Raw genomic sequence first — 26,008 nt, 5'->3', positions numbered from 1 at the left:
ATTTATGGTCATAATTAATCATTATTTTGAATCAAATAATCAGATGAAATAAAAACTAAAGAATCTTCAGTATACAACTTTTGAATTTTTGAACATTTTCTTCAAAAATTTCTAAAAAAATGAATAATATAGCGGCCGGTATTGCTAGAAATCACAAAGGGGGAGGGGTTCTTTAATCAATCAATCAATAGCGATGCTTTTATTTCAAAAACTCATACCTTCCTACTTTCATGTTTCTAAAATAAACAAATTGTTAAATTATGGCTCATCCCGTTGTGCCTGCAGGATCTGAAAGAACTCTGTTTCTTGGGCCCCGTATACCTAACTATGTTAAATCCTTGGGAAAAAATTTAAACAACGTTAAAAAGCCAGTCTTTCGTCAAATGATTAAATGTAAGAACAATTTGATGTTTCAACTATGAATTAATTAATTTAATGAAAAATATGCTATTGCTTGATCTGTAGTAATTGAATAAATATTCATATTTTACATTACATTTTGTGATATTTTTAGGATTTTAATTGAAACTTATCTTCAGGTGTGATTTGTTTTGCATTGCTACTATTTTATGATAAATTAATTACTAATCCCTACCAGATACTTTTAACCGAGTCAAAGGATAATTGCTTTACCAAACTTTAATATGGTGTGTTCTCAGTTCTTTTCTCAAAAGATTTTTCTGGCAATGAATTTTTTTTTTTTTTTTTTTTTTTTTCCCCTAGTGATAGTAATCCACTTTTTCTTGGTAATTAGTATGCATTTTCTGACACAAAATTTTATCACATGTCTTATATTTTTAAATATTTTCTTCTAATAAATATGAAGATATAAACTTTATGAAGTATGTTAAAAATTAATTAATAATAGTTGAGCCAATTTTTCTATGGTTTTACTTGCATTTTTAAATTGCCATTATTTATGTATTTAACATATAATCAGTATTTTACTCAGAGGTTTAGTGTAATGTTTTGAATAGTTAGTGTGTAGAAGAAAAGACATTAAATAGAAAATAATACTTATAAATATTCCATATTTCTTTATCAATTATTTTAGCATTTAAACTTAAAATGCTTTCTACTAACTCTTATAAGTTAAAAAAAAATTCTTTAACTTAGTAGTAAAGTAATATTTAAAATTTTCATGAGTATGATTAATTTTAAAGTAAATTAGTTGCATTATGCACCCATCTGGTCCATGGAATAACTGGTTTTATTTAATTCCAATTAAATCATTTTGGTGTATTTTCTTGCTTATGGTTCCACAAAATGTCAATTAAAGGTCTTATTTCGGTTGTCTTGTATTTTTTTTTATTGTGTTTATGAGACTTTTTAATAGAATTAACCTTAAAAGTCTAAATGTGCTTCTCGTCTATCTATTAAATTTTTCGACATTGGAATTCCATTTTTTTATTCATCTTTGAACTTATATTAGACATAATCCACCTTCTTCAGCTTTCAATAATAAAAGTTTGAATTTCAGAGCAACAGTCCATTGTTGAAACTTATGTCAAAAAAAAAAAAAGAAAAAAAATGCTAAATTTCAGGAAAATTTGCATGATCATTAAATCATTGAAAAGACAATTTTTGGATAACAAAGACTACAAAGATTTATATCATTAAATAGGCAATTATTTTTTCTTTTTAATTTTGGAACTGTGTAAAATTTATTTTTGTGTAATAATATCTTTGGAAGTAATTATAGAAAAACAGCAGAATTCAGCAAAATTTTTAATAAAGATTTTATGAAATTGTTCAGAAGTGGACATTTCCTGCCTCCAAATATTTGCCAAATTTGGTTGTTGTATCAAGCAGTCTGTCTCTTCATTTTTATTATTAGTAGAGGTGGTTACCAGTATGAATTAATTAATAAGTAATATACTTTTTAAATATAATACTTAATGTTTAAACAAATACATCTTTATTATATTTTTAAGATATCTTCTAAAAATATAAAGGCAATATATATATATATATATATATATATATATATATATATAATAAAAATTAAAGCAGAAATGCACAGTAAAATGCATCAAATACTATTTGTTTCAAGCATCTCATGATCAGAGCTATTAGTTGAAGCCAGGGTTTTTTAATTTTTCCATTGGCAATTCTCACTTCCAGTGCAGAAATATTTTATAATTCCATTTGTGAATAAAAAAAAAAAGGTTTTTAGGCTCAAATTTACATACACATAGAAGAAAGAATTAATCATAAATTTACTATTACATACTTCTGTTTTCCCCACATGCCAATGATTGAACCAAAAATGTCATGCTTATTGAACCATATCATGTTAATCTTTTGGCTATCTTTACCAGTATCATAAGTAATTAAGTCAAAAGTTTGTCAGTATCAAGTTATTAATAATCAAGTACCAAAAATTATATTTGTTAGGAAAATTATAATAATTTTTTTCATTTATGAGGATTTATTTTTTTTATATTACAAATTCTAACAATTGTAGATATTATCACAATTTTTGATGCTCTGAAAATTATTTTTACGATCTTGCATGGAATCAGGATGCGTAATTTAAGCTCTAGTCTGAATTCTTTATGGTGGAGCATCATCAGAAGAAAATAGTTCAACTAAAGAATGATAAATATTTGTGAAAGAGAAGTTATACTTTTAAAAAGGAAGCAGCCACATTTTATTAACCTCTATGAAATGAAAATGGCATTTAGAATCAAAATAATGCAACTTTATTATTATTCTTAAACACTACAGATAATTGTTACATTTGGGCTAAAATAGGGAAGAAAATTTTCTTACATCAGATATAGCTTAATTATGTGTGTGAAAGAGAGAGAGAGAGGATATTGTTCTATTTTATATTTAGAAAATATTGTAAACCACATGTTATAAAATAATGAATGCAAGTTGTATTATAAGTATAGTACTATGTTTTCTATATCTCTTAAATGTTTTTATTTTAAATTCAAAGCCAGTCTGTACATTTGTGCAAATTGTAATAAAAACTTGTAAAATAAATTTTCTTTTTTTTTTAATTTATTATTATTATTATTATTATTACAGTAGCATTACTAGATTTTGAAGGTAGAGGTGTTAATCCAGAAATGTATACAGCTATAAAGAAAGCCACTCAAGATACTTGCAATGTTGATGTTGTTTATGGTGCTCTATATGCTTTGCTGAAATGTGCACTTAATTTACCTGAAGCTTCATTAAAACAGGATGTAAGTATTAGGAAAAAATAATTTTTTCTAAGAAATGTTTTTATCAATATTTTCTTTGGCCTTTTACTTGAATTATAATACATGGAAATTTATCAAAACCATTTTTTTTTTACCTGAATTTTGCTTCATTTGAAAAAATTTTATAAATATTTTTTTAATAAGTCTCCTTTTACAAAAATTTCTAGTTTTATACAATTTAAGTATTTGTTGATGTATGTTTTTAATTCAAAGAACAAATTATATTGCAAAGCTTTGCTTCATCAACAAATGTGATATCTTAAATTTAGCATTCAATTACATGAAACACAAAGACTTGACACTTGATATTTTGTTGCAATCAAGTACCTTTTATTATTCTTTATGCAAACTAAATTATAAATGCCCAGTTTATAAAATTGGTAGCAAAAATTACCAGTTAACAAAATTAGCAGTGGCTGATACAGTCTAGATGAAAAAATACATACAAATTGTACGTGCTACATTATCATTTAATGATTTTCCAAACTAGAAGCCCAAAATTAAATTTTTACACAAATGCAATTGCAAAGAGGGGAATATTTTATTACTCTGTGGGAATCATTTTAAGGATATACTGAAAATATCCTCTACCTAATCAAGGAAATTCAAAAATTAAGTGTTCAACATTAAGCCATTGATATATAAATAATTCCTAATTAATTTACTTAATAAAAAGAAATGATGCAAATTTCTTCAGATTTCAATTTTATTTACTTATATGTAGTTTAAGTTTTTATCTCTCCATATTATATGTAGAAGTTAGCTTCTTAAAATCTAGTTCATAATAAAGAATCAACTTATTTTTAAAAATTGTGTCCCCAATCATCTTAATTATAATAAAATGTTTATTTGATGAAATACAAAAAAAAAAAAAACGCTGAACATAAGAATACAAGCAAATTTGGTGAAAGTCAAAAACATTATGTATTATTGTCATAGTTAGACTTATGTTTAAGTAGAAATGATGATAATGCAGTTAACAATGCAATATTAGTGAAATAAATATTAAAATTATGCAGTTAAACAGTTGTAGACTTTAAAATAAAGTTCTCTGATTTTGTTGCTACCAATCCACTACAATATCCCCATCCAAGTACTGGTATGCTGAATACATCACAAGTAGTAAAGATCGAAATAACCATTCTACCAGAACAATTAGTTCTATTTAGGGGTAAAGATGGTGAATTTTATCAGAGCTAGATGGTGGGTTTACACCAAGATTAATTAATGGTATTCGTGGTATGCATAAATATTCTCGGATAATGAATGTTGACTTTAGGTTATCAGTTCCAATTGATCAGAAGGGTGAAGTTGTTTGGTTATCTGTTTTATGACTCCATAGTGACCATTATATGGTTTTTCTATGATACTTCCACAGCTTTATTGCGTACAAAAACATGAGTACAAGTCTCTAAGGAAGAATTTAAGTAATAAAAATGTATAAAGAAGTAGTAATTGGAACTAATTCTCACATGTTGTTATTCAAATGCTGAAGAAAATCTGAAGGATCTGTATGTGACTGTTGTTGTCAAAGGATTGTAGAATTCCCTGGAAGAGACAATGTTGTTTCAAATAGTACCTTGAAGCAATAAGCACCAAGATTTTCTTTTGGTACTGTTTGAAGGCCACGAAGTACCATTAGTAAGGTTTCTGTCCATCATGCATGATTATTTCACTTCTGGGCCTGCTTAAGGCTGCAATGAAATCTTTCGACTAATCCATTGCTAAATGGGTGATATTAAGTAGTTTGAATACAAGTGCCTAAAATCTTGGCAAATAAAAAAATTAAGCGAGACTTGAACAATTGTTCTAGGTCAGTTGTCAAAATTTTTGGAACTTCAAATTTGGAAATTTAATGTGTAATAAGTATGCAAGCTGTGGTTTCAGCTATGATATCTTTAACAACATTATAATAACTTTATAAGATTATTGCTTCTGGCAAGCAAGAAAATTTATTGATAAATTTGATTAGGTAGATTTATTCCTCAGATGAAAACAAGGGTCCTGTATTATCTAGATGAAACATACTCAAACCTTTCCGAAATGAAAGGAAACTTTTGATTTTTAAAAATTTATGCATGATTGTCCCCAGTTTGAAATATCTTTTAACTTACTTGGCCACATAAATCATTGTTGGATAAGTTCACAAGAGGCTGTAATGCCTGGATGGGATAAACCATTGAGATTGGGAAATACTGTATAACTTGTTCCAAACATATGGTCACACTTTTCCAGTCCTCTTATCACAATAGAGTTTCAGATTTGATGACATCTACAAATGTTGTATTTGAAGTAAGGGATAGTAATTCAGATAAGTCCTTATCTGTGATCTGCTCTTCATCCATGGTGGAAAAGTCAATTGCAGGTTTAGATGTCTTTTAGCCATGACAAAGTACCAGCTTAAGTGTTGTCTGACCCAATAATATGTCGGATATTGGTGCAAAATTGTGAAATGAAGTCGAGGTGCCTAAGCTACTTAGGAGAATTTAAATCAAATCTTTTTGAAAAAGTGAAAGTCAAAGATTTATGATCTGTATATGTTGTAAAATCCTAACCTGTAAGCTGTGCCAAAAGTGCTTTATCACCGTATAAAGTTCTCTGTTGTAAGTGATGTACTTTTGCTCAATAGTACTTAGCTTATATGAAAAGGATGTAAATTATTTTCATAGGGTATTCAATACACCACTAATTGCATTATCGGAAGCATCAGAATTAGCTGTTTTTGAGGACCATGATAAAGTAGTCGTTGAATTCATTCTATTTAGATGCTTCTAATGCTGCATTAAGATCAGAAGATTGTTTGACCCGGATGAGATTAGAACACACAATCTCCACTATAGAGTTTGTTTTCATAATCTCCACAGTAAATGTAGAAATTAGCTTCTTAAAATTTAGTTCATAATGGGGAATTAACTTGTTTTAAGAAATTGCATTTCCAGTTGTCTTAACTATAAAAAAATAGTTATTTGATTATTATTGCAGAAAAGCACCGGATGTGAGAATACAAGCAAAACTGGTGACAGTTAAAAACAGTCTATATTAGAGTCCCAGTTAAACTGAAGTAGAAATGATAATAATACAGTTAATAATGCAACATTAGTGAAATAAAAATTACACAGTCAAACAGTTAAAGAGTAAAATTTAGCTGCTGGTAAAGAGAAAAAAATGGATTATATGTCCCTACATTCTATCTGTTTTGCAATCAAACTTTTATGTCATTTGAATGGGAGGAAAGCATTTAAAAAAATCATATTTATGTTAAAATAAAATTATCTGATCTGAATATAAATTAAATATTAAGGTAATTATGATATTATAATGACTGTTGAAACTCATGTTTCATGAAAAGTAGATATATAAATAAATCTAATATACATATCTAATATCCCTCAAAAGGTGGTTGTTACAAATCAACTGTGAGAATTTTACGATTTTTGTGAATACTTCAAAAACTATGTAGTATGTGCACAGTTTTGGTATTTTATTATGTCATACATAAAAATAATTTTTTTATAATGATTGTACTAGTTTATAAGCATGCAAAATCGTTGCTCTTTAGTGCTTTTGAACATTTTTAACTGTAAACACTTAATCTTTTACTTTTTCATACACTATTTTTAAATAAATTTAAATTATTGACAATACCAGTTGTATCTTGAACAGTTTGTTCTCACTTTCTAATGCACTAATTTAAAGTATGATAAACTAAATTAAAAATTTTATTGCAGATTTTTAAAGAAGATCTTCACGAACTTGGGTGAGTTATATGAATTTTGATTTTCAATAGAATAATTCTATTTTAGAATAATAATCTAGTTCAGTATTTCTAATTTTAAGGATAAATTCTGCAGATTTCATTAAGGTGTGTGCATTCACTTCTTTGAATTCATTGTGCAATATTCATTTTATTATTACAATAAAATATTTTTTAATTATTGTCATTATTTATTAGTCATCTTCAAAATTAACTTTAATGAAAGTAGAAAATCTTAGGTCGACGTCCTGGCGTAGGGGTAAAGGCCATATATTTCGGGGTCTTCCCCGTGATCTGGGCGTCCCGATTCGGGCATGGTTGTTCTTCTTCTGTATTTTATCTGTGAGGTGTGAGAATGTGTCCCTCTGTAAAAAGGGGTTATGCAAGCGAATGTGCCGCATGAAGTAGCCAAGTTGTACACTTGATCCTATTTGTTGCTACTGAAGAAACAAGAGACACTCACTCGACTTAAGTCGCTGACAGATAACTGTCAGTGGGCTTCTAAAGTGCCATAAGTCACAACAACAACAACAGAAAATTTTAAAAACTAACTCTTGCATAATAGGTGATGGATGAAAGTATATGCTTATGATTAATATCTAAAAATATCACTATAAATAATGACTGGATAAATAAATTTAGCCTATACAGGACAACCGAGTACTTGGTGACTAATGGTATTAAATTGTAACTCTTTTAAGATGATAATTTGTAAAATGTATTAATTTTGAATTTCTTAAATTTGTTAATCGAGTTTTGATAGGTTAGGTTTGAATATTTTTGCCTTTGCAAGAACTTAGTAACCAATTCTTCTATATTACTATAAATTTTTCATTCTCTGTCTTGAACAAATAATAAATTGTATTACTTTAAAAATTAAATTAAAAAGTAATTCATATTTAATTTTTTCTTTTAATTTTTATAGAATCGGTGAGGACTATATAGAAGATCTTACTAATGTGGTATATGGACAAAGGTATGGGATTTTTTTTTTTTTTTTTATTAATAATGCGTTCTTTATTTACAGTTGATGGAATATTTAACAACTTTGTAATTTTAAATTTATAAATTTCTCTTTTAATACTTTTAGTAATCTAAATATATTGTGCCTTTTCAAATACTGTTCTACCATTTATAAAATACATTCATTTATAAAGAAAAATCCAAGTATATATGAAAAAAGTAGGACTTCAGATACGAAAAAAATTCCTCTTCCTTGTTTAGTTATAACATGCATATGCCTTGATAGACTTTCTTTGGTTAAATTATTTTCTTTTGTATTTCACTTTGCCATTTCTTTTATAAAAAATTATTCTTATCTAAAAGTTTATAATTATTCAGCTTTATATTGTTGTTTTGAAAACCAACTAATTATATAGCTCTGAAATAAATCCAGTTGATAGTGATTTTAGCTTTTCATACATTAATACTTTTTTAAAACTAAATCTTTATATAAATTGCCTTTTGAAGAATATTGATTGTTTTAATTTAAGTAGCCATTTCAAAATATCAGCTAATCAATAAAAATTTGTCCCCATCTCATTTCTCACAGCCACATCTAGTCAAGCACAACAAATAGCTCACCATTAAGCAGATAGTTTCCTTGCAACTCTTCCTTTTTAAAATTTTTGATTTCTCTAAGATATCTGCTTCATAAAAATGAATTGCAAATTTGATTATTTGAAATTTATTAGAATTTCAAGTGATAATTTTTTTTAAATAATAGTAAAAAAATTTTAGCATTAATTTATTTGTAAAATTTGCTTTGCCTGTATATGAGAATTTTTGGAGGAAAGAAAAGTTCATGATGTATCGTGTTGATGTAATTTTGAAGGATTTGAAATTTGTCTTAGTCATTTTGTGTTAATTACACAGTAAAATACAATTAAAAGCCAATTATTTTAGTAGATAAATATGATTTTTATTACTTAAACTATCAAAAATCTGTGTGCTATTATCATCGTGTCATGAAAAGGAAAATTTAAATAGATTTTAAAGAGAATTAACTTACAATTATCTACTGTCCAATACAATGTTAAAGTAACCTGCAGATAGTCAAATTAGAATATATAGAAAGTTTATATATTATTTGTATTTATTTGTTAATAAGATCACATCATCAGAACTCTCTTAAAACCTTTTAAGACAAATTATAACCAAATCTTTCTTTAAAAAATATAAGGATTTTAAAGTGACCTCTTAAAACAGTACTAATGGTCAATCCCAATTTTGATTGCCTTTGTATTTTGATATGGTGATAGCAGTAATTTATATAATATGGACTGCAATTAATTACTTTTTTAATGTTTCTTCTCACAAGAATAAATTTTATATTTTTAAAAATTTATTTACTGTTTTCAACAGTATTTCTTCATAAAATAGTTTATTAAATATTGGATATTATATTTGTGATTACATAACTTCAGGTTGCAAATAATGTTTAAAACACTTAGCTTTGTAATATTTGCATCCTTATAATTAATCAAAGCAAAAATTTCTGTAAAGGTAAAAGCAGTATAATGAATTCATCTGACAGATTTAGCTCTTCTTTTTGTGAATTATAGTAGTAAACAAATTTATACTACATAAACTGTAAAATTAGTATCCTAGTGAATAATTAGTTTTATATAACATATAGTTGACTGTATTGATTTTTTAATTACTTATTATTTCAGACGTACATCTATTATAGCCAATTTCAATAATATTGCACCTCATCTTCCTAAACTGAAACATTTTAAATGGAGAATTGATGTAGCCATTTCAACTAGGTAATTATACAAATCATTTTCCCTCTCTTTAAAAGATAGAGTTAAAAAAAAATATTTTATAGTTTGCTTGCTTTTTTCTTCCTTTAGCACTCTGAACAGAGTTCTTGAACCAGCAATTGTGATGGAGGTTCAGTTAAGTGATGGTAGAAGAGAAACTTTTGAGGTTTGTTGCATTAAATCATATTTATTCCACATTTTAAATGTTATGAAAGATACTATATAAGAACAAAATTTAAAAAACAAATGTCCTTTATAAATAAGAAAATTTGCTGTAATAATTTTTGACTTTTATTTTAAAAGGCAGCTTATTCAGTTGAACATTTTTTTTATATATAAAGTAGAACTTTTGCAACATAAAAAAATATGAGAATAATGATTATTTAATTTTTAATAAGTATTAAGAGTTGGGTGTTTTTTTCTCATTTAAATTTTTTTTTGTTATTAGGTTCACCCCTCCCAGTTTCATCGTTTACGATTTGCTGTAGCTACTCTTCTTAAAGAAATGGAAAATTTAGAAATGAAAAGCATTTTAAAGAACTAAATACCATTTTTTATAATGACCTTTATTATGTTTTGTATAATATTTTGTGAAGGGAAAAAAAGAACATTTTTTTATATCACACATGACATTTATTCAGTTTAAATGTATAAATATAGTTTTTTATATATAATTTGATCATAAACAACTGTAAATATATATATTGAATGCAACCTGTTATCAGCCATCAATAAATGGTAAATTATACAACTGTTGATGAAACATATATTAGTAAATAAATAAGTATTCATTCTAATATTTTTATTAAATAATGAAAACAGAATTCTCTTTCTTTGCTGCAATACATGCTTACATATTTTTTAGGATTATCATATATTTACATTTTCTCTTTAACCTCTTGCACTATAAATTAATTGGCAGAAGTATAAACAGTGACAACCAATTTAGCATGAGATGTTGATTAATCATCAGAATGAACCATTAATTAAACAATTATAAAGCTTTAAATCAAATCAAAATTTTAATCCTCATATTCAACTTTAACAAAACACTAAGTTTATTAAAATACAACAATGTAAAAACAAATGCAGCTGATAATATTTTTAAAATCTATTAATAATGAAATAGTGCTTTCTTATTTCACACGTTCAAAGTTTACTTTTTTCCAAACAGTGCATCATGATTATATGTATTCACATAAATTTCATCACTTTCACACTTATAAATTATCAAAAACAAATAGGAACATCATAAAAATGTACTCAGACAACTGGTTACAGCAAATACAACATCGGAATCTATGCATACACATGTCTTAAACTACTTTTACAAATATGATCTTCATATCTTGTAAAAATTTGCTAGATGATGTTTAATCTATCATCAGGTATCATATGTATATGAGATCAGATTAGGAATTTAAAAACCTTGATGACTAGTTAGATGAAATATACATATTAAATGACTTGTTGATGAGGAACTAATCTTATAGTTTAAAATAAGAAACAAAACTTCAAATTCTTTGGCTAAAAAATATAACTGGCACAAATATTATATAGCTGCTCTTTTTGTCACAATAAGGCACTTTGACATATTAAAAACACATTTTTACTGGACAAAATGTTAGTCGCTTTTGCTCCAAACACAAACACCACCAATATAAGTGGCTTCTACCTCTAAATTATCATTCAACATCACAAAGTCAGCATCAGTACCAAAATCAAGGGTGCCTTTAGAATGGGTAATTCCTAGTACTTGTGCTGGATGTAAAGTAGCACACTCTATAGCCTCAACCAGCGAGCATTCTAAAATTAATAATAAATACTTTTTTTTTATAAATCACTAAGTTATTAGTTTTCATAGAAATTTGACATTTTCTTGCCATAAAGGCTATTATCTTTTCAAAGAATTTCATAAAATTGATATACTCTTATAAATGATTTCAGATTGCTATTTCTTCTCTTGATTTTATTAAAATGCTAGCATGCATATAAAATCTTAAATATTCATGCAAAGAATGTCAAAACTAACAAATAAATTGTTGATAAAAAATGCATTATAATAAATATCTCATAATTTCAGAAACATTTTTTTCAATTGTAGAATGGTTCATAAATTTTCTTTGTCATTAAAAATTTTTATTTTAGAAGATAAATCATTTTAATGGTTTGAATTCAATCCTTTTAAAGTCAGTCATAATTTGTTAAACCTGAATTATTTTGAGTAAATAAAAAGTTATCACTTGATAAAAATAGACTTTCAGGAAATAGATTTTTTTGGGGAGGAATTTTGGTGTTTCAAGCTTTATTAGACTAATTAGGGAAATTTCTGGAATAAACCTTCAACACTGTTATAATTAAACTATCATTTAAAAAAAAGTTTGATTGTATGAGAAGAAATTTGAAAAATGACATACTGCTTCAGATAGTAATTAATTGACTATGAGTCAAAATTAGAAAGCTTATTCTAAATGGGAAACAAGTCAAATGAATCCAATTTTAAAGAAATGATTTTGATGACAATATAATAAAGATAAATTAAAACAATAATAAAGAAAGGATTGTTTTTTTGTGTCCTCTCCCCTCCATCTTTATAAAGAACAATTTGGATTAGGCATTTAAATTTGTATTTATCAAAATATAACAGCAGATTTCAAATACAATTCACTGATTAATATATCAATTTTTTTATATATATTTCAAGAAATTGTTTTTAAAAAGCACATTAATGTGTCATAACTAATTATTAAAAGTAATTGTTTCCATTAATTAAAAACGTATTTTATGATTAATAAAGTTAATTATTAACAATTCAAAATAATTAAGTAATTTGAAAAAGACCCTATATTTTAAATTTCAATAAAATATAAAAAAATTAAGTATTCTGTTCATAAAAAAGTGAAGTAACTCTTAATGATCCAAATAAATTGTAACTTGAAAAATGCATATACCAAGTAGAGCTTTTTCTAAAATTACACATAGTATCCATAATTAATTTGTTAAAAAAATATCCAAAAATAGTATAATACATATATAAATAAAAATTGTTTGTACCAATTTTCTATAATATATATATATTAAATTATTTATTTACTTACTAACTGATTTCAGCAGAAACCTTACGCAAGAATCCATTGTTGCTATGCTAGAAACAAAATATTTTTTTTTATTTTAATAGTGAAATGAAAATTTACAAGATAGTTCAAGTAAAAACTTTTACTTGATATAAGAATCTTAATTTACCTTCCACTTAAAGTTTGAGTACCAGAAAGCACTGCACAAGAGTTGGTGACTTCTACTTTTTGGTCACCAATATTATAAGTACCAGGCTGTAATCCCATGGCAGACATTGCATCTGTAACTAGTACTAAACCTAAAATATTTAAAGAAAAAATATTATTTTAATAAAATGAATTATTTATTACATTTTTCATAAATTAAGGTTAAGAAAATGTAATGATAAATATAAAGTAAAAATTTGACAGCTCATTCATAAATTTTTATCCATGGTAATGATTTTTATCATAAATTACCACCACAAAAATAATAAATATAGCATTAAACTTATTACTGTTTCTAAATGTAGAGCCAAAATTTCTTGAATATTATTATAGTAAATCTTCAACTTCAAACTAATAGCAATTTCATCATTTCGCTTAAGGCACATTTTTCTGCACACTATGTAACTTTTTGAAATATATTCATTTGAATCATAATATCTCACTCTGTTTATAAATGGTTCACTTTAATACCACAAAAAGATTCTATAAATAACTTGAAATTAATTTAAACAAAATGGAAATTTTTCTTTAAATTTTATTTATTATTGAGTTCTAATTTACATTTATAATTTGGTATGAAAGATATAATTTCTTACATAAAAATAAAATGCAACTATTCTCTCTGACTATAATTCTTCTATCATTCTGAAGTTCATACAACAACAACAAAAAAAAAAAGTTCACTAAAATACAATATTTAGGAGACTAATAGCATTATTTAATTATTTTACTTTATAAACCAATTATTTAAATTAATTAGTGTAATTATATGCTTATATCTATAAGTAATGATATTTTAAACTAATTTTTAGCTTGATTCAGCACATATTAACTTCATTTTAAAATATTCTCTTATTTCCTGATCCCATTCCACTTTTTCTATTTAATTAATGCAACAGAAAGCTCTGTAAAAATTCCTTTGTCAGCGATTCCCACACTCCGACTTAAAATATAAAAAATTTCTGACTTAAACAAATTCCTCTAAAAGATCCCTTGCCTGTGATCCACACATGTAGGAAATCCCTATTAAAATCTCACAGTATATATTCACAGGGATAAAATTTTTATTAGCTTTACTTCATTTCGTGTTGCGTCTTTCTGTGTCGTGCCTGTCGCTTCTGCTTGTACAAAAAATCATGACACCTAGGATGGAAATAAAATGAAGTTAAAAATTCAAAGTGTCTTTTCTGTTTTCGGTACTCCATCCTGGGAAGCATAATTTATGTACAAGTGATTAAAAATACGTCAGTCTACATCACGAAATCTTCACTTCAATGGTTTTTACAATGAGATTTTGATAGATATTTCTTTGACACATGTCGATTTAAGAATCTTTAAAAGAATGTTACCTTCACTCGGAGAATGAAAAAAAAAAGCAGAAATAAGCATTTTAGAGCGTATGTAACATTAATTAAATAAAAAAAGTATTGGATTGGATCAGGAAATAAGAAAAAAATTTTAGCATGAAGTTAACATGGTCTAAATTAAGATAAAAATTAGGAAATTTATTATAATTTAAATTAGATTAAGAGATATCATTATATACACACACTAATTCCTTTTATAGCCAGCTAGTTTGGCAAGAATATTAGTAACATTTAATTTCAGTTAATTCAGATATTATTTTCTGATATTGTCAAACTGACAGACATTAATGTTTGTATAATTTATACAACAATGTCTTACATATTATCTGTACACTGTGCATGCCTTTCAAATGGAAACCAGTACCATGACAACATAATATTTCTATAAACTTAAATGTCCAATTTAGAAATATTGTAAAATTTCTTTTTTATTCATCTTATAAACAACACAGATGTTTAAAAGAATTTAGCTTTCAACAATGGAAAAAAAATATAAATACAATTATACAATAAAATATTTGATAAAACAATTAAAATAGTTTTAACTTTAATCAACAATTTAATCTATTGTTGAAAATTAAGTAAAAGAAGAAGAAAAAATTTTAAGTAACAAAATTTTCAAAAAAAGGCATTCTTTTTTTTTAATTTTCAGACTGCAAAATCTATTTTTGTACAATAAGATTTTTAGATGTTATTGCAGAAAAAATACCAAGATAGTCCTTAAATTTTGGCTAAAATTTCAAATGAATTGCTCCAAACTCCACATTTCCATTTGTTATGGTATATATGTGAAAAATCTGGCAGTTGTAATTTAAAAGATTAGGGTAGCAGAGCACCATATGCACACACATCATACAAGTAGTGATATATATACAAATTATGTATGTCATTTACATGGTTTTCACTTTATGATATCAGTTTCTTCCAAACCAAACGTTGCACTTTCAGTCCAAATGTATTCTTTACTGACTAATTAATAGCATTATTTCTATAAGAGTAAAATTTAGTCTATTATAGAGCTTAAGATGCTCTTAGATGTCCCAAGTATATCAATTAAACTTTTTCATTATAATTCACAAATTAAAAGAATTCAAATTAATTGCAAAATTCAAGAATTAGTTTATTTCAAGTGTCAATAAATTACTTTCACAAATATCATTAATATATTTCATTACTAATACACTTCATACAAGACATTTTAGATGGGAAAGAAAGGAAGAGCATTGGGAAATACATAGTAAATATTAAATGATTCCTTAATATTTCCAAAGAAACTTTTCAGCAATACCTTTTGGATTTGAATAATATGCTATTCTTAATGCAGCAGGATGAGTATGAATACCATCAGCAATTATACCGTAAAATATATTTTTATTTGGAGGCAACTTCTCACTCGTAAGTAATCCAACAAGGCCTGGATCTCTGTGATGGAACTATAACAAAAAAATTATTATCTGTCCTGATTATAACCATTAAAAAATTCAATCAATAAAGAAAAATATCAATATTCATTAAAATCTAATTCAAACTAGAGTTTGTTTATTTGTTTTTTCTATAATTACTGTTTATTTATTATTTTTTTTCTAAAATTACAACAGACAATGAAAATAGCTATATATATATATTTATTTAACAGTCATTTAAAAACAATTTAGTTGAGTAAAATCATCAACACTATGGAACACTTTGCAATGGAAATTCTAAATTAAACATAGGTGGGTTCATGTTATTTCCATGAAAATACTTTTTCTTAGAAGTAAAAGTATTTCTTACTAAGTGACTTGTTGAAGCTGAAATATAAATTAGATATTTTAATTATATTCACAGCATGTAAAATGTATGCAGCTTTTTGTTCCCAAATTTTTTTTATCCTATGGCAACAATTTTCATTATAATAAATAGAATGAATGATTATTAGAATTAATCTCTTACAACTGATAATAGTAATGTCTTGAATTCCTAAATGATGAAATACTTTAAAATAGAATTCACTACATAAAATAAAATATAAATATTTCAGGAAAAAAGAAAAGCAATTTCACATATTAAATTCCATAAAATATAGTTTCAAAAACCAATGAGGAATATGCTTCAATTTCCTGGAAATATTTCTCGAAGCTGTCACATTAAAATAGCCATCATCCCTCTGAATAGCCAATTTTGTTTGGAATAATTTTAAAATAATTAATAATAATGGTTATTTGATGGCTTCCAAGCTGTAAATGTGGTCACCCATTCAATTTCAGTGAAAACCAAATTTTTTGTCTCCTTGATTTAGGACCTTTTACTAAATGAAAGAGGAACAAAAAGTTCCCACAATGTTGAATATTTTATAAGAATATATTGCAATAGATATATAAATAAAAGTAAAATTCATTTTGAATGAAGATTTTACTGTTTATATTACAATTTTTTTAATTCCATATTAAGCTGACTTTTATAAATTTAAAAATAAATCACAAAATTATGACAAAACTTAAATTGAATTGCAACTAAATTCCCACATTTTTCTAAAATTGCAAACAGCAATAAGAATGAATTTTTTTTATTTAGTTTTCACTTGCATTTCACTTTACACTAGAATTTTTTTTTTTTTTTTTTTTTTTTTTTTTTTTTAAATCATACCATTGCTTCAAGATATATTATGTAAGTGAGACTGTTTTTAAAATAAACTTAGCATACAAAGAAAAGAACTGAATGCCATTTCATAAGATTATTGAAAGTAGGTATGCATACAGGCAACATGGCATTGAAAAGATGAGTAATGAAACTAGCTCCATGAGCCGCAGCCTTTTCACCATCTGACAAACTGCAAGCAGAATGACCTAAAAATAATGTTTAAAAATATACTTTATTTGAATAAAAAATAAATATTTATAAGTATATTTTTAAATACTTTTATAAATAAAAAACAGTATAAATCCTTCATTTTTATAAATGCATTAAATACAAAAAAATAAATAAATAAAAGTACTATTAACAAATTCTTCTGTAGGAAATATTCCAGATATTATCAGGGTTACCACTCAAATCTGGAAAAAAAATTCCCTGTGTTTTCAATGAAGCTTTCAATTTATCAAGTTTCCAGTAATATATCAATAGTAATTTGATTACATAAATTTTTTGGGAAATTTAACTGAAATAAAATATATTTACGGAGTGTAAATGGGCATACACCATTTTCATAATTGGTCAATTGTAAAAATCTTTAATTTCAAATGTAAAAAATTAAATGTCACTCAAAATATATTAATCCAATTGCATAAATAAGGATATTAAACAATAACAAAATAAAACAGGATTTTTTTTTATTTTATGTTTCAATTGTTATAAAATAATAATTGATTTATTATTTCCTATTATTTGAATTGTTATCTAATGTTACTATGAAATTATCCATTTTTTTTTTTTTTTTGAAGAAAATAAAATAAGTAAGATTATTTTCAAAACAAAACAAAAATAACCATAAGATCTCACCACTTACATCTATGGAAATTGAATTCTTACAACTTTCGTAATTATTCACAGCACAATTTCTTTTATAATTAACAATTTTATTTATTTATTCATATCAATGAATTTTTAAAAAATTTCAAATTAAACAAAGTATTGCCATTTTTAAACATATTAAATATTAACTAATTATATATATAAAGTTGATACTAAATTATTTAAAACTATCCTATATCTCATTTTTTTTTTTTTAAATGGACTCAAACCACTTTTGAAATATACTGTGCAAATATTAAATATAAAATTCTCTCTCTTTCTCTCTCTCTTTAATGTAAATAAAATTAATTTTAAACATGACAAGTGGTTTTATTTCTATATCCTTTCATTTCTATTTAAATTACAATTTTCATATTGATTTCATAGCCATCAAGGAACTACAATATATTAATATATTATGCAAGAAACAAAATAAAAAAAGATTACTTGTAAATGGTCTATGATGTATGAAAAAACAAATGTAACTGCTTTCTTTTATAGAAGAACATACAAAAGATTTATAGAGGTGTTTTTTTTTTTTCTTTTACTTAAATCAAAATAAAAATTTTATTTAAGGAAAGATAAAGATAGTTCTTTACCTAGAGAAACAGTAATACCCTGCCTAAACAGTTCTTCAATGACTTCACCTTCTGGATCTAATTCAGGAGCAAGGGTTATAATTCGTATATTATATAGTGTACCATATGTTTGAATTACTTCTTCAATTCCACTTTTAAGACTTTTAACATACTGAATAGGATGAGCTCCACGTTTTTCTTTATTAATAAATGGTCCTTCCACATGAATACCTATAAAATATAAAAGGAACATTCTTTTTCCATAAATTAATACAATCATTATTCTATAATAGCATAAAAAATAAATAATACAAACATACCTAATACACCAGCACCATGCTTTCCACCATTTTGAACTCTTATTTTTGGAATAATCTGTAAAATTCCTATATTAAATTGGAATAAAAACAAAAACAAATATTTACCAAATCAATATAAACATGCAAATCCAGCAGTTAATAAAATCTATATTTAAAATGAAATGTAAAAACCTTAAACAGAAAAAAAATAATCTCATTATTTTAAAATATGATTCATTTTCATTATAGTTATAGTGAATGTAGCTTTAAAAATATTTCAATAGATAGCACTGATAAATTCTTCCAATATCATAAAAAATTCTTTTGCCCTTTATATAATTAGGAAACAAACTAATACATAAATTACATTTCAGTTTTTACTTTTGTTATATATTAAGCAACTAAATGTTTAAGTGTATAAGTTGGAAAAAAATGCAAATAAAACATTTCACAACATAACTAAAATGATAATTAAGTAAACTAGTACTGTTTCAAAATAAAAATATAGAAGATTCATTTGTTCAGCCAAAAGGTAACAAATGGAAATAGTGGCAAAAATCTGAGAGGATTAGCATCCCCATATATCCGAAGATGAATTCAACTGATACATATTCTAAAAATAGTTTATTTAATTTTATTTACAGTTATGCCTTTAAATTTTAAGCATTTAAGTCTTTGAAGTTAATACAAAAACTAATTATAACACATATGCCTTATGTAAACACAGAAAGAAACAACCAGTTCAATAACAAATACATACCAAAATTTAAAAAATAATTACCTCATGATATTTATCAGGAGTTGATGTAATAAGTGTAGGGCAAAATGAGGTTACACCATACTGAAGAATACCATTAGCCACTTTATTAACACTGACTGCAATATCTTCCTTTGGGGTAGAAAAATCACATCCAAAACCACCTGGTATAAATATAAAATGGAATCGGTTGAATTAATTTCATTAAGTTTATAGCCTAATTATCATAACAAATATATATATATATATATATATATATATATATATATATATATATATATATATAATGTATGTTATATGAATATAATAACATACCTTTTATGAAAAAATAGTCATCAACGGTTATTTCATATTAATAAAAAAGAAATTAAGCTTAATAATTTGTAAAAGATTGTAACTAAACAAAATATAATTGAAAAGATCATTTTTTTAAAAAAAAATTATATTATAACATTGCACATTTTATTTGCATATTAATCAAAATCATTACTTTTAAAAATACACAGAAAGTCAGAAATGCATGCAAATAATAATAATAATAAATAAAATCACAACAAACAAACAAAGTGCTTGATTTCAGCTTTCAAATAACATAATCAAACCTTCTAAACTTAATTATTCTTTTGCTTTTTTTTTACATTAGTCAGCATTACACATAAGCAAATTTAATTATGAAGCATAATTATAAACTTCATATAAATATTAGGAATAAAAATTCTTAAGACTATAAAAAAAACTAAAGAAGCCATTAATGACTTTTTGGCTTATTGTCTAATTATCCTACTTGCTAACTTTAGACTTAACCACATGTTATCAGCAAACCTAGTCAATAGACTAACATGACATCTTTAGCCATTTTCCGGCTTTTAATTGCCAGTTGCAATGAGCATGGCATTTATGGAACAGGAATGATCATTTAATTGCTAGCATATGGTTAATGTGTCAGTATCCTCAAAAATATAATTGATTAAAATTCATAAATTGTAATTGAATAGGTACTATTTTCAAAGAATATCAAATTGAAATTATGTGAAATAAATTAATAGTAGTGATTTAAATACTAAAAATTAAAAAAAAAATTTAGGAAACAAAATTAACCATACCATTTATTTGCAAATCAATGAAACCTGGAACAATTAGATTATTTCCACAATCTATTTTTATATCAGCCATAACTTTTTCATCATAAAATACTGGCTCTGGATTGATGATTTTGGAATTTCGAACCCACAGATCTTCTCTCATTATTTTAGAATCCCTCAATATAGAGCAGTTATAGAATTGAATGAGCTTTCCAGGAGGGGACATGTTAAAATATGGATGCTAAAATAATAACAGAAGTAATTAAAATATTTTTAAGTAATTACTATAGTAGAAGTTCTTGTTGACTAAGAAAACCATTTCAAAAGTTTCAGTATTATAAAATAAACCAAATGACATTACAATGCAATTAATAGAGCTGAGCTTAAAACAGCTGATTCCATAGTTTAAATTCAGAGTGCTGAAATATAACATTTTTATTAAAAATATCATATTACTTAAGAAATTTTATCTATAAATTATATATTTCATATTTTATTTATATATTTCAAATATACACATTAAAGCAAATAAGAAAATTTTTTAAGACAAGTAATCTCTTAATTTATATTTCCCTTGTTATATATCATAAAGGAAACTTATTTAGATTTTTTTTTTTTTTTTTTTAATTTTACTTCCAAAATTGTATTTATCATTCCATAAAAAAATATAACATAATGATTCTTGAAATTTTTAATTGCAATCATAGCTTTAATTTTAAAAAATACATTTTATTTTTACATGTTATGAGTTACAGTATGTAAGTAAAGCAAATAACAGTGTGAAAAAAAATGTTTCTTGTCCTGTATGTGAAAATAATACTTTATGTCCAAAAAGTCATTTTAATAAGTTGGATATTAAAAACCTTTTTACCTCTTTAAATTAGCTTTCTAAATATATATAGTTACATATATATAAATGTATAACATACACAATAAACAACAGACTTGGTAGATATTTCATCAAACAAAATTCATGAATTAATGACTTTGCATATTTCCGTTATCTTTGATGGCCTTGATCCTTTCCTTTCATGTTAAGTATCAATCAGATAAGCTATCTAATTAAAAGGAAATGACAAAAAGTTAGATTTTTCCCCCTTTATCTTATATTATTTCTAAGAAGGAGATACTTCAACGAATTGTTTTTAAATTTTTAAAAAAATTAAAATATTATATAGATATTCTGGTATTTTTTAAAAAATTCTTAGTAAGTCCAAACGTTAGAGAATATAAACTAAATAGTAGAAACAATATAAAATTAAAGATTTCAGGTATTTTGGCTTAGTTAAAATAATGTTTTTTTTTTTTTTTTTTTTTTTTGGTTTAGTTAAAAAAGCTTCAAATACAACTTTTAATTAAAATATAACTTCTTACATACAGCAATTATTAAAAAATATACTCATAAATAAATACGAAATTAACTACAGTATTTGAATGATAAAACGTGCGAAAGGCGAGATCTAACACTTTAATTCATAAGAACATTTAAACTGAAAAAAAAATTAAATTTTACATTGATGCACTAAGAAAATTGTTAGCATTTAGAATTAATTTTTGACTTGATGGCAAATATTAACAGGGAATAAATAGAACAGATTTTATTTGAAAAGTTCTTTTATTTTAACATTAAAGTTAGAGTTTAAGTCCGGTGTAAAATTATACTTACAGATATTTAAAAATAAAGATTAGCAATGCAAATATAATGATTAATGAAATTTAAAAAGAAACAGAGTTACAATCTAAATCTTTTCAAGGGTCCCGGAACTGATTTTATCAAGAAAATCGAGGCTGATTCTTTCAAGTTATTTGTTTACAATTCTAATTTCCGATATCAGTATCACACAGTCACGGATAAAAATATCGTAAGAGTAATCGCCCAAATGTTCTATTTAAAATAAAACTTATATGTACAATCTAAAGATTTTCAATGAGTATGATTCTAACATTCATCAAAGTATAAAAAAAAAACCCGAAATATTAAAGATTCTTTTGATCTGTGTGCACAACGTTACAGATCGCAGATATATATTGGCAACAGCCAATGCTCGAAATATCGAAAAATTTTGGTTTCATTTTCTCATTTAATTTAAAGCAACTAAATGAGTTTGAATCGAACATTTATCAAAGAAAAGTATAGAAAAAATGACAAAACAAAATGTTAGTTTTTATTTTCTCCCACGACGTTACAAAGCACAAATAAATATTGGCAACAACCAATACTCGAAAAGTCGGAATTTTTCGGTTTCATTTTCTTATTTTAACCGCTTTATTTCTAATATTACTTGTTTTATTGACAAAAGACGGATTCCAGTTTTTTTTTTTTTTTTTTTTTTTTTTTTCTATATATGACTTTAGTAAATCCTAATATTTTTGCGAATGAAGTGCTGCTCTTCATAATTAAGCATTTATTTTGGAAAAATCAAAAGTAATTTTTCAAGATATAGTAGGATATTTCCATAATAATGACCTGTATTCTGAATACCGGATTTTATGGGGAAAATATCATAATGTTGAGAAAATTGTCCTATAAGGATATGTTTTGATAATTTTTTTTATGGAACGAAAAATCTTGTTTTTAAATTGAAATTGCTTAAAAATTCAAATTTAATAATGTTGTATTTAAAAAAGGTGCTAAATCACATTATTTATAATACATATTATGTTAGAGACATGGTGAAACATGAAAAATCATAGCCGCGAATGGTGCGAAGTTGCTTCTTTTTTTATGATAAATTACCAAATAGTTAATCCTTTCTTATTAATTCCTTATTATATTTGTCAGTTTGGTGATAGGTTTGGTTAGAATTTTTTTCTGAGACCTAGTACCCGCTTGTTTTATTTCACTATAATACTTTTAAAATAATATTTCTGAAAGGCATTATATGTCTCCATGTTAGAGAAGGGTGGTATTTTTCAAAATATTTAGGAAATCATTTCTTTGGAATTATAATTTTATAAAATATTTCTGATTCCAGCCGAAGGAAAACTTACATTTATTAAATAGTTGCTAAAAACAGTATTAATGAGATACAAAACTGCAAGTAAGATTTTGTCAAAAAGATTAATTAACTTATTTCTTTTGTTGAAAAATCCATTGTAATTGCGTATTGTGACTACCTAAAAAAACTACTGTATAAATTTCTTTATTCAAAAATGAAAGAAATATAAATTATAAACATTATTTTTGAAAAGAGAGTGTGAGCTGCCATGAAAGAATTTAAAAAGTAGTTTTGAAATCTTTACATGAATATTGTTTTTGACATTTCCAGGAACAAGTATGATCAAGTCCAAAATATTGTTCTAAAGAATTGGAAAATTTGTAATTGATATGAATTTGTTTTAAAAACTATAATAAAATCAGTTTCTTCAAATTATCAGTTTATCTGAATTTTTTTAAGAGCAAGGATGGGTAATGTATCATAGCTTTATAGCCCTTTAAATCAAAATATAACATTTAACTGATCATAAATTTCTTCATACATATGTAAAATATTTTTTGATTGAAGGAGAAAAACAGGTGGAATTCTTCAACAGTATTTTTTTATTCTTCATTGTTAAAATTTTTTTGCAAAATCTATGAATAGTAGGAAATGCAATTCTAAGAAAGCAGGAAATAGCAGCGATGAGAAATTATTTTGAATTTAAACAGCTTCAAAAGGGTATTATTGATTTAGCATTTTTGTTTATAAATATATGTGTGTGTGTGTGTGTTAGTCACTGTAATAAGTTTGTGAAAAGTTTTTATTTTAACTGTCGTATAAGCAATCCCTAAATTGTTGAATTTATTTAATGCATTCTATTTCTTTTCACTTTCTCAGAAATCTTTAATTTGATACAAATATCACTAACTGATTTCTATTTAGGTCTTTGTAATTACCGATAATGCTTTACTTTTTATATATTGTATTCTAACTTGTGCTTAAAGACTTCCAACCATTGATTGGTTTAAAGTACAATTTTTCATTCAATAATCATGATTATTAAGCATTTAAGCATTTTCAAGTAATAATTGTTTCCCTTCAATTTTCAGCAAGTTCAATCCAGTTTTTATTTTTTTTTTCCCCTATTAATATTGAGACAGAAGCAATAATTTTGATTATCTTATTCTTCCTAAAATTCTTTCTCTAATTAAAAGTAAAAAGGAGTTATTTGTTAAAATAATATTCTGTTATCTGCATATAGTCCCACATTTATGTTTATCATGACACAATATAAGATTAACTCAATAATTTCTTTCATTTTATCATTGTATAGGAAGTATAATTCTAATATTTAAGTAATTTTTGAAATCATTTTAACAATTGCTTTTAAAGAAAGCCCATTAAGCTTTAAATAGGATGCAAAATCAATGTTGGCTCATACAGTATAATTATGAAGGTACTGTTACTTTAATATTTGCACATTTTCTATATTGTTAAAGTTATTACATATAACCTATCTTCATTCATATTATAACTTGAGAATATATTTTATTCTTCTTAATGTCAAAAATTAGTGAGATGAGCAGAAAGTGAATAATTTATATCCATCTATATTTTAATGTGATATTTTTAAATTGGAATGCAATTATAAAAAAATTTTAAGAAATTGAATTACCTGCAGTTCTCTGTTTTTTGTTCTAAATCAGCAATTTTTAAGCAATAAAATATGATATCAAATAAGACCATACAAAATAATACTAAGGTTGTAGAAATTTTGTAAGCAATATGTCTCAGAATCATAAAAATAATTAACAGAAAAGAAAATGTTCTAAAAATTTAAATTTAATTTAAAAAAATACTTAGGAATAATTCTTAATTTATTAGTATTATTAAGCTTATTTTCTTAATTATTTTCACATCTTACTCAGATAAAAAAAATCTACTACTGAAAAGCTTTTAAAACTCCATTTCTAACCCTCTAAAATTAGAGTTTCTATAATCCCTTAATCTTTAGGCTATGTAGAAAACAAACACATGGTAGATAATAAAGCCTTTGCACATCCACAGCTAGAAGAAATTGGAATGTTTAAAAATGCAATCAAAAAAATAAATTCTCCACAAGAGAGGAATATTTCTAATTGGAAAGAGATTTTTTGAAATCTGGTTTTCTCTACAGGCACTAAAAATGTAGAAATTAATTGTTGAACAATTTATAAATTATGAGCAAAGTTAAGTATATTAATGATTTAATTTGAAAGTTAGGCAAAAAAGCTTAAATACAGCAATCATTACATGAACTGTCCTTTTATGCAAATTTCTTTTTATGCATCTAAAAGGCTGTGTTCAATATTTCAAAGATTGCAAATAGTACTAAGTGCTTTATTTCTATAAATTTCATTTAATGTTTTTATTATTCTAATATTTTTTAAAACTATCAATATAAATATTTAGTTGCATTTATTGTAGGTATGTAGAATATTAATTATCTATCATA

At 25.0% G+C, this 26,008-nt stretch overlaps 2 protein-coding genes across 4 annotated transcripts; one reads left to right on the top strand and one right to left on the bottom strand.

The window, feature by feature from the left end:
- Window positions 1-27: 27 nt before the first annotated feature.
- On the top strand, window positions 28-10,348 carry LOC129984521 (COMM domain-containing protein 5-like). The gene is made up of 7 exons (XM_056094453.1): window positions 28-393; window positions 3,040-3,200; window positions 6,947-6,975; window positions 7,898-7,948; window positions 9,648-9,743; window positions 9,831-9,906; window positions 10,189-10,348. Exons 1-7 carry the CDS (start codon window positions 261-263, stop codon window positions 10,282-10,284), a joined length of 642 nt encoding a protein of 213 aa, XP_055950428.1. The 5' UTR covers window positions 28-260; the 3' UTR covers window positions 10,285-10,348.
- Window positions 10,349-10,460: 112 nt separating this feature from the next.
- LOC129984027 (N-acetylglucosamine-6-phosphate deacetylase-like) lies at window positions 10,461-22,498 on the bottom strand. Of its 3 annotated transcripts, XM_056093893.1 has the most exons (11): window positions 22,260-22,498; window positions 21,523-21,651; window positions 20,615-20,834; window positions 19,536-19,675; window positions 18,776-18,830; window positions 18,477-18,686; window positions 17,125-17,213; window positions 15,677-15,821; window positions 12,984-13,113; window positions 12,839-12,885; window positions 10,461-11,546 (listed from the first exon to the last, which is right to left on the bottom strand). In XM_056093893.1, the coding sequence occupies exons 3-11, from the start codon at window positions 20,817-20,819 to the stop codon at window positions 11,365-11,367; spliced, it is 1,203 nt and encodes a 400-aa protein (XP_055949868.1). In that variant the 5' UTR covers window positions 20,820-20,834; window positions 21,523-21,651; window positions 22,260-22,498; the 3' UTR covers window positions 10,461-11,364. The 3 variants fall into 3 exon arrangements, with proteins under 3 accessions (XP_055949868.1, XP_055949793.1, XP_055949946.1); XM_056093818.1 differs by lacking the exon at window positions 21,523-21,651; XM_056093971.1 differs by lacking the exon at window positions 21,523-21,651 and having other exon boundaries at window positions 22,330-22,498.
- Window positions 22,499-26,008: the final 3,510 nt, after the last annotated feature.

The sequence above is a fragment of the Argiope bruennichi genome, chromosome 1 (genome assembly GCF_947563725.1).
Source record: "Argiope bruennichi chromosome 1, qqArgBrue1.1, whole genome shotgun sequence".
Lineage (NCBI taxonomy): Eukaryota > Metazoa > Arthropoda > Arachnida > Araneae > Araneidae > Argiope > Argiope bruennichi.
The sequence above is the reverse complement of the archived record's forward strand: the minus strand, read 5'-3'. Positions and strand labels throughout refer to the sequence as shown.

What these genes read in the sequence shown, in the direction of transcription:
- LOC129984521 (XM_056094453.1), top strand. Translation starts at nt 261, where the DNA reads ATGGCTCATCCCGTTGTGCCTGCAGGATCTGAAAGAACTCTGTTTCTT. An exon ending in CTTTCGTCAAATGATTAAAT is followed by an intron (nt 394 to 3,039) that starts GTAAGAACAATT and finishes TTATTATTACAG; the next exon opens with TAGCATTACTAGATTTTGAA. An exon ending in GAAGATCTTCACGAACTTGG is followed by an intron (nt 6,976 to 7,897) that starts GTGAGTTATATG and finishes TAATTTTTATAG; the next exon opens with AATCGGTGAGGACTATATAG.
- LOC129984027 (XM_056093893.1), bottom strand. Translation starts at nt 20,819, where the DNA reads ATGTCCCCTCCTGGAAAGCTCATTCAATTCTATAACTGCTCTATATTG. An exon ending in CTCCTGATAAATATCATGAG is followed by an intron (nt 18,831 to 19,535) that starts GTAATTATTTTT and finishes GGAATTTTACAG; the next exon opens with ATTATTCCAAAAATAAGAGT. An exon ending in GTTTCTGCTGAAATCAGTTA is followed by an intron (nt 11,547 to 12,838) that starts GTAAGTAAATAA and finishes TATTAATTTTAG; the next exon opens with AATGCTCGCTGGTTGAGGCT.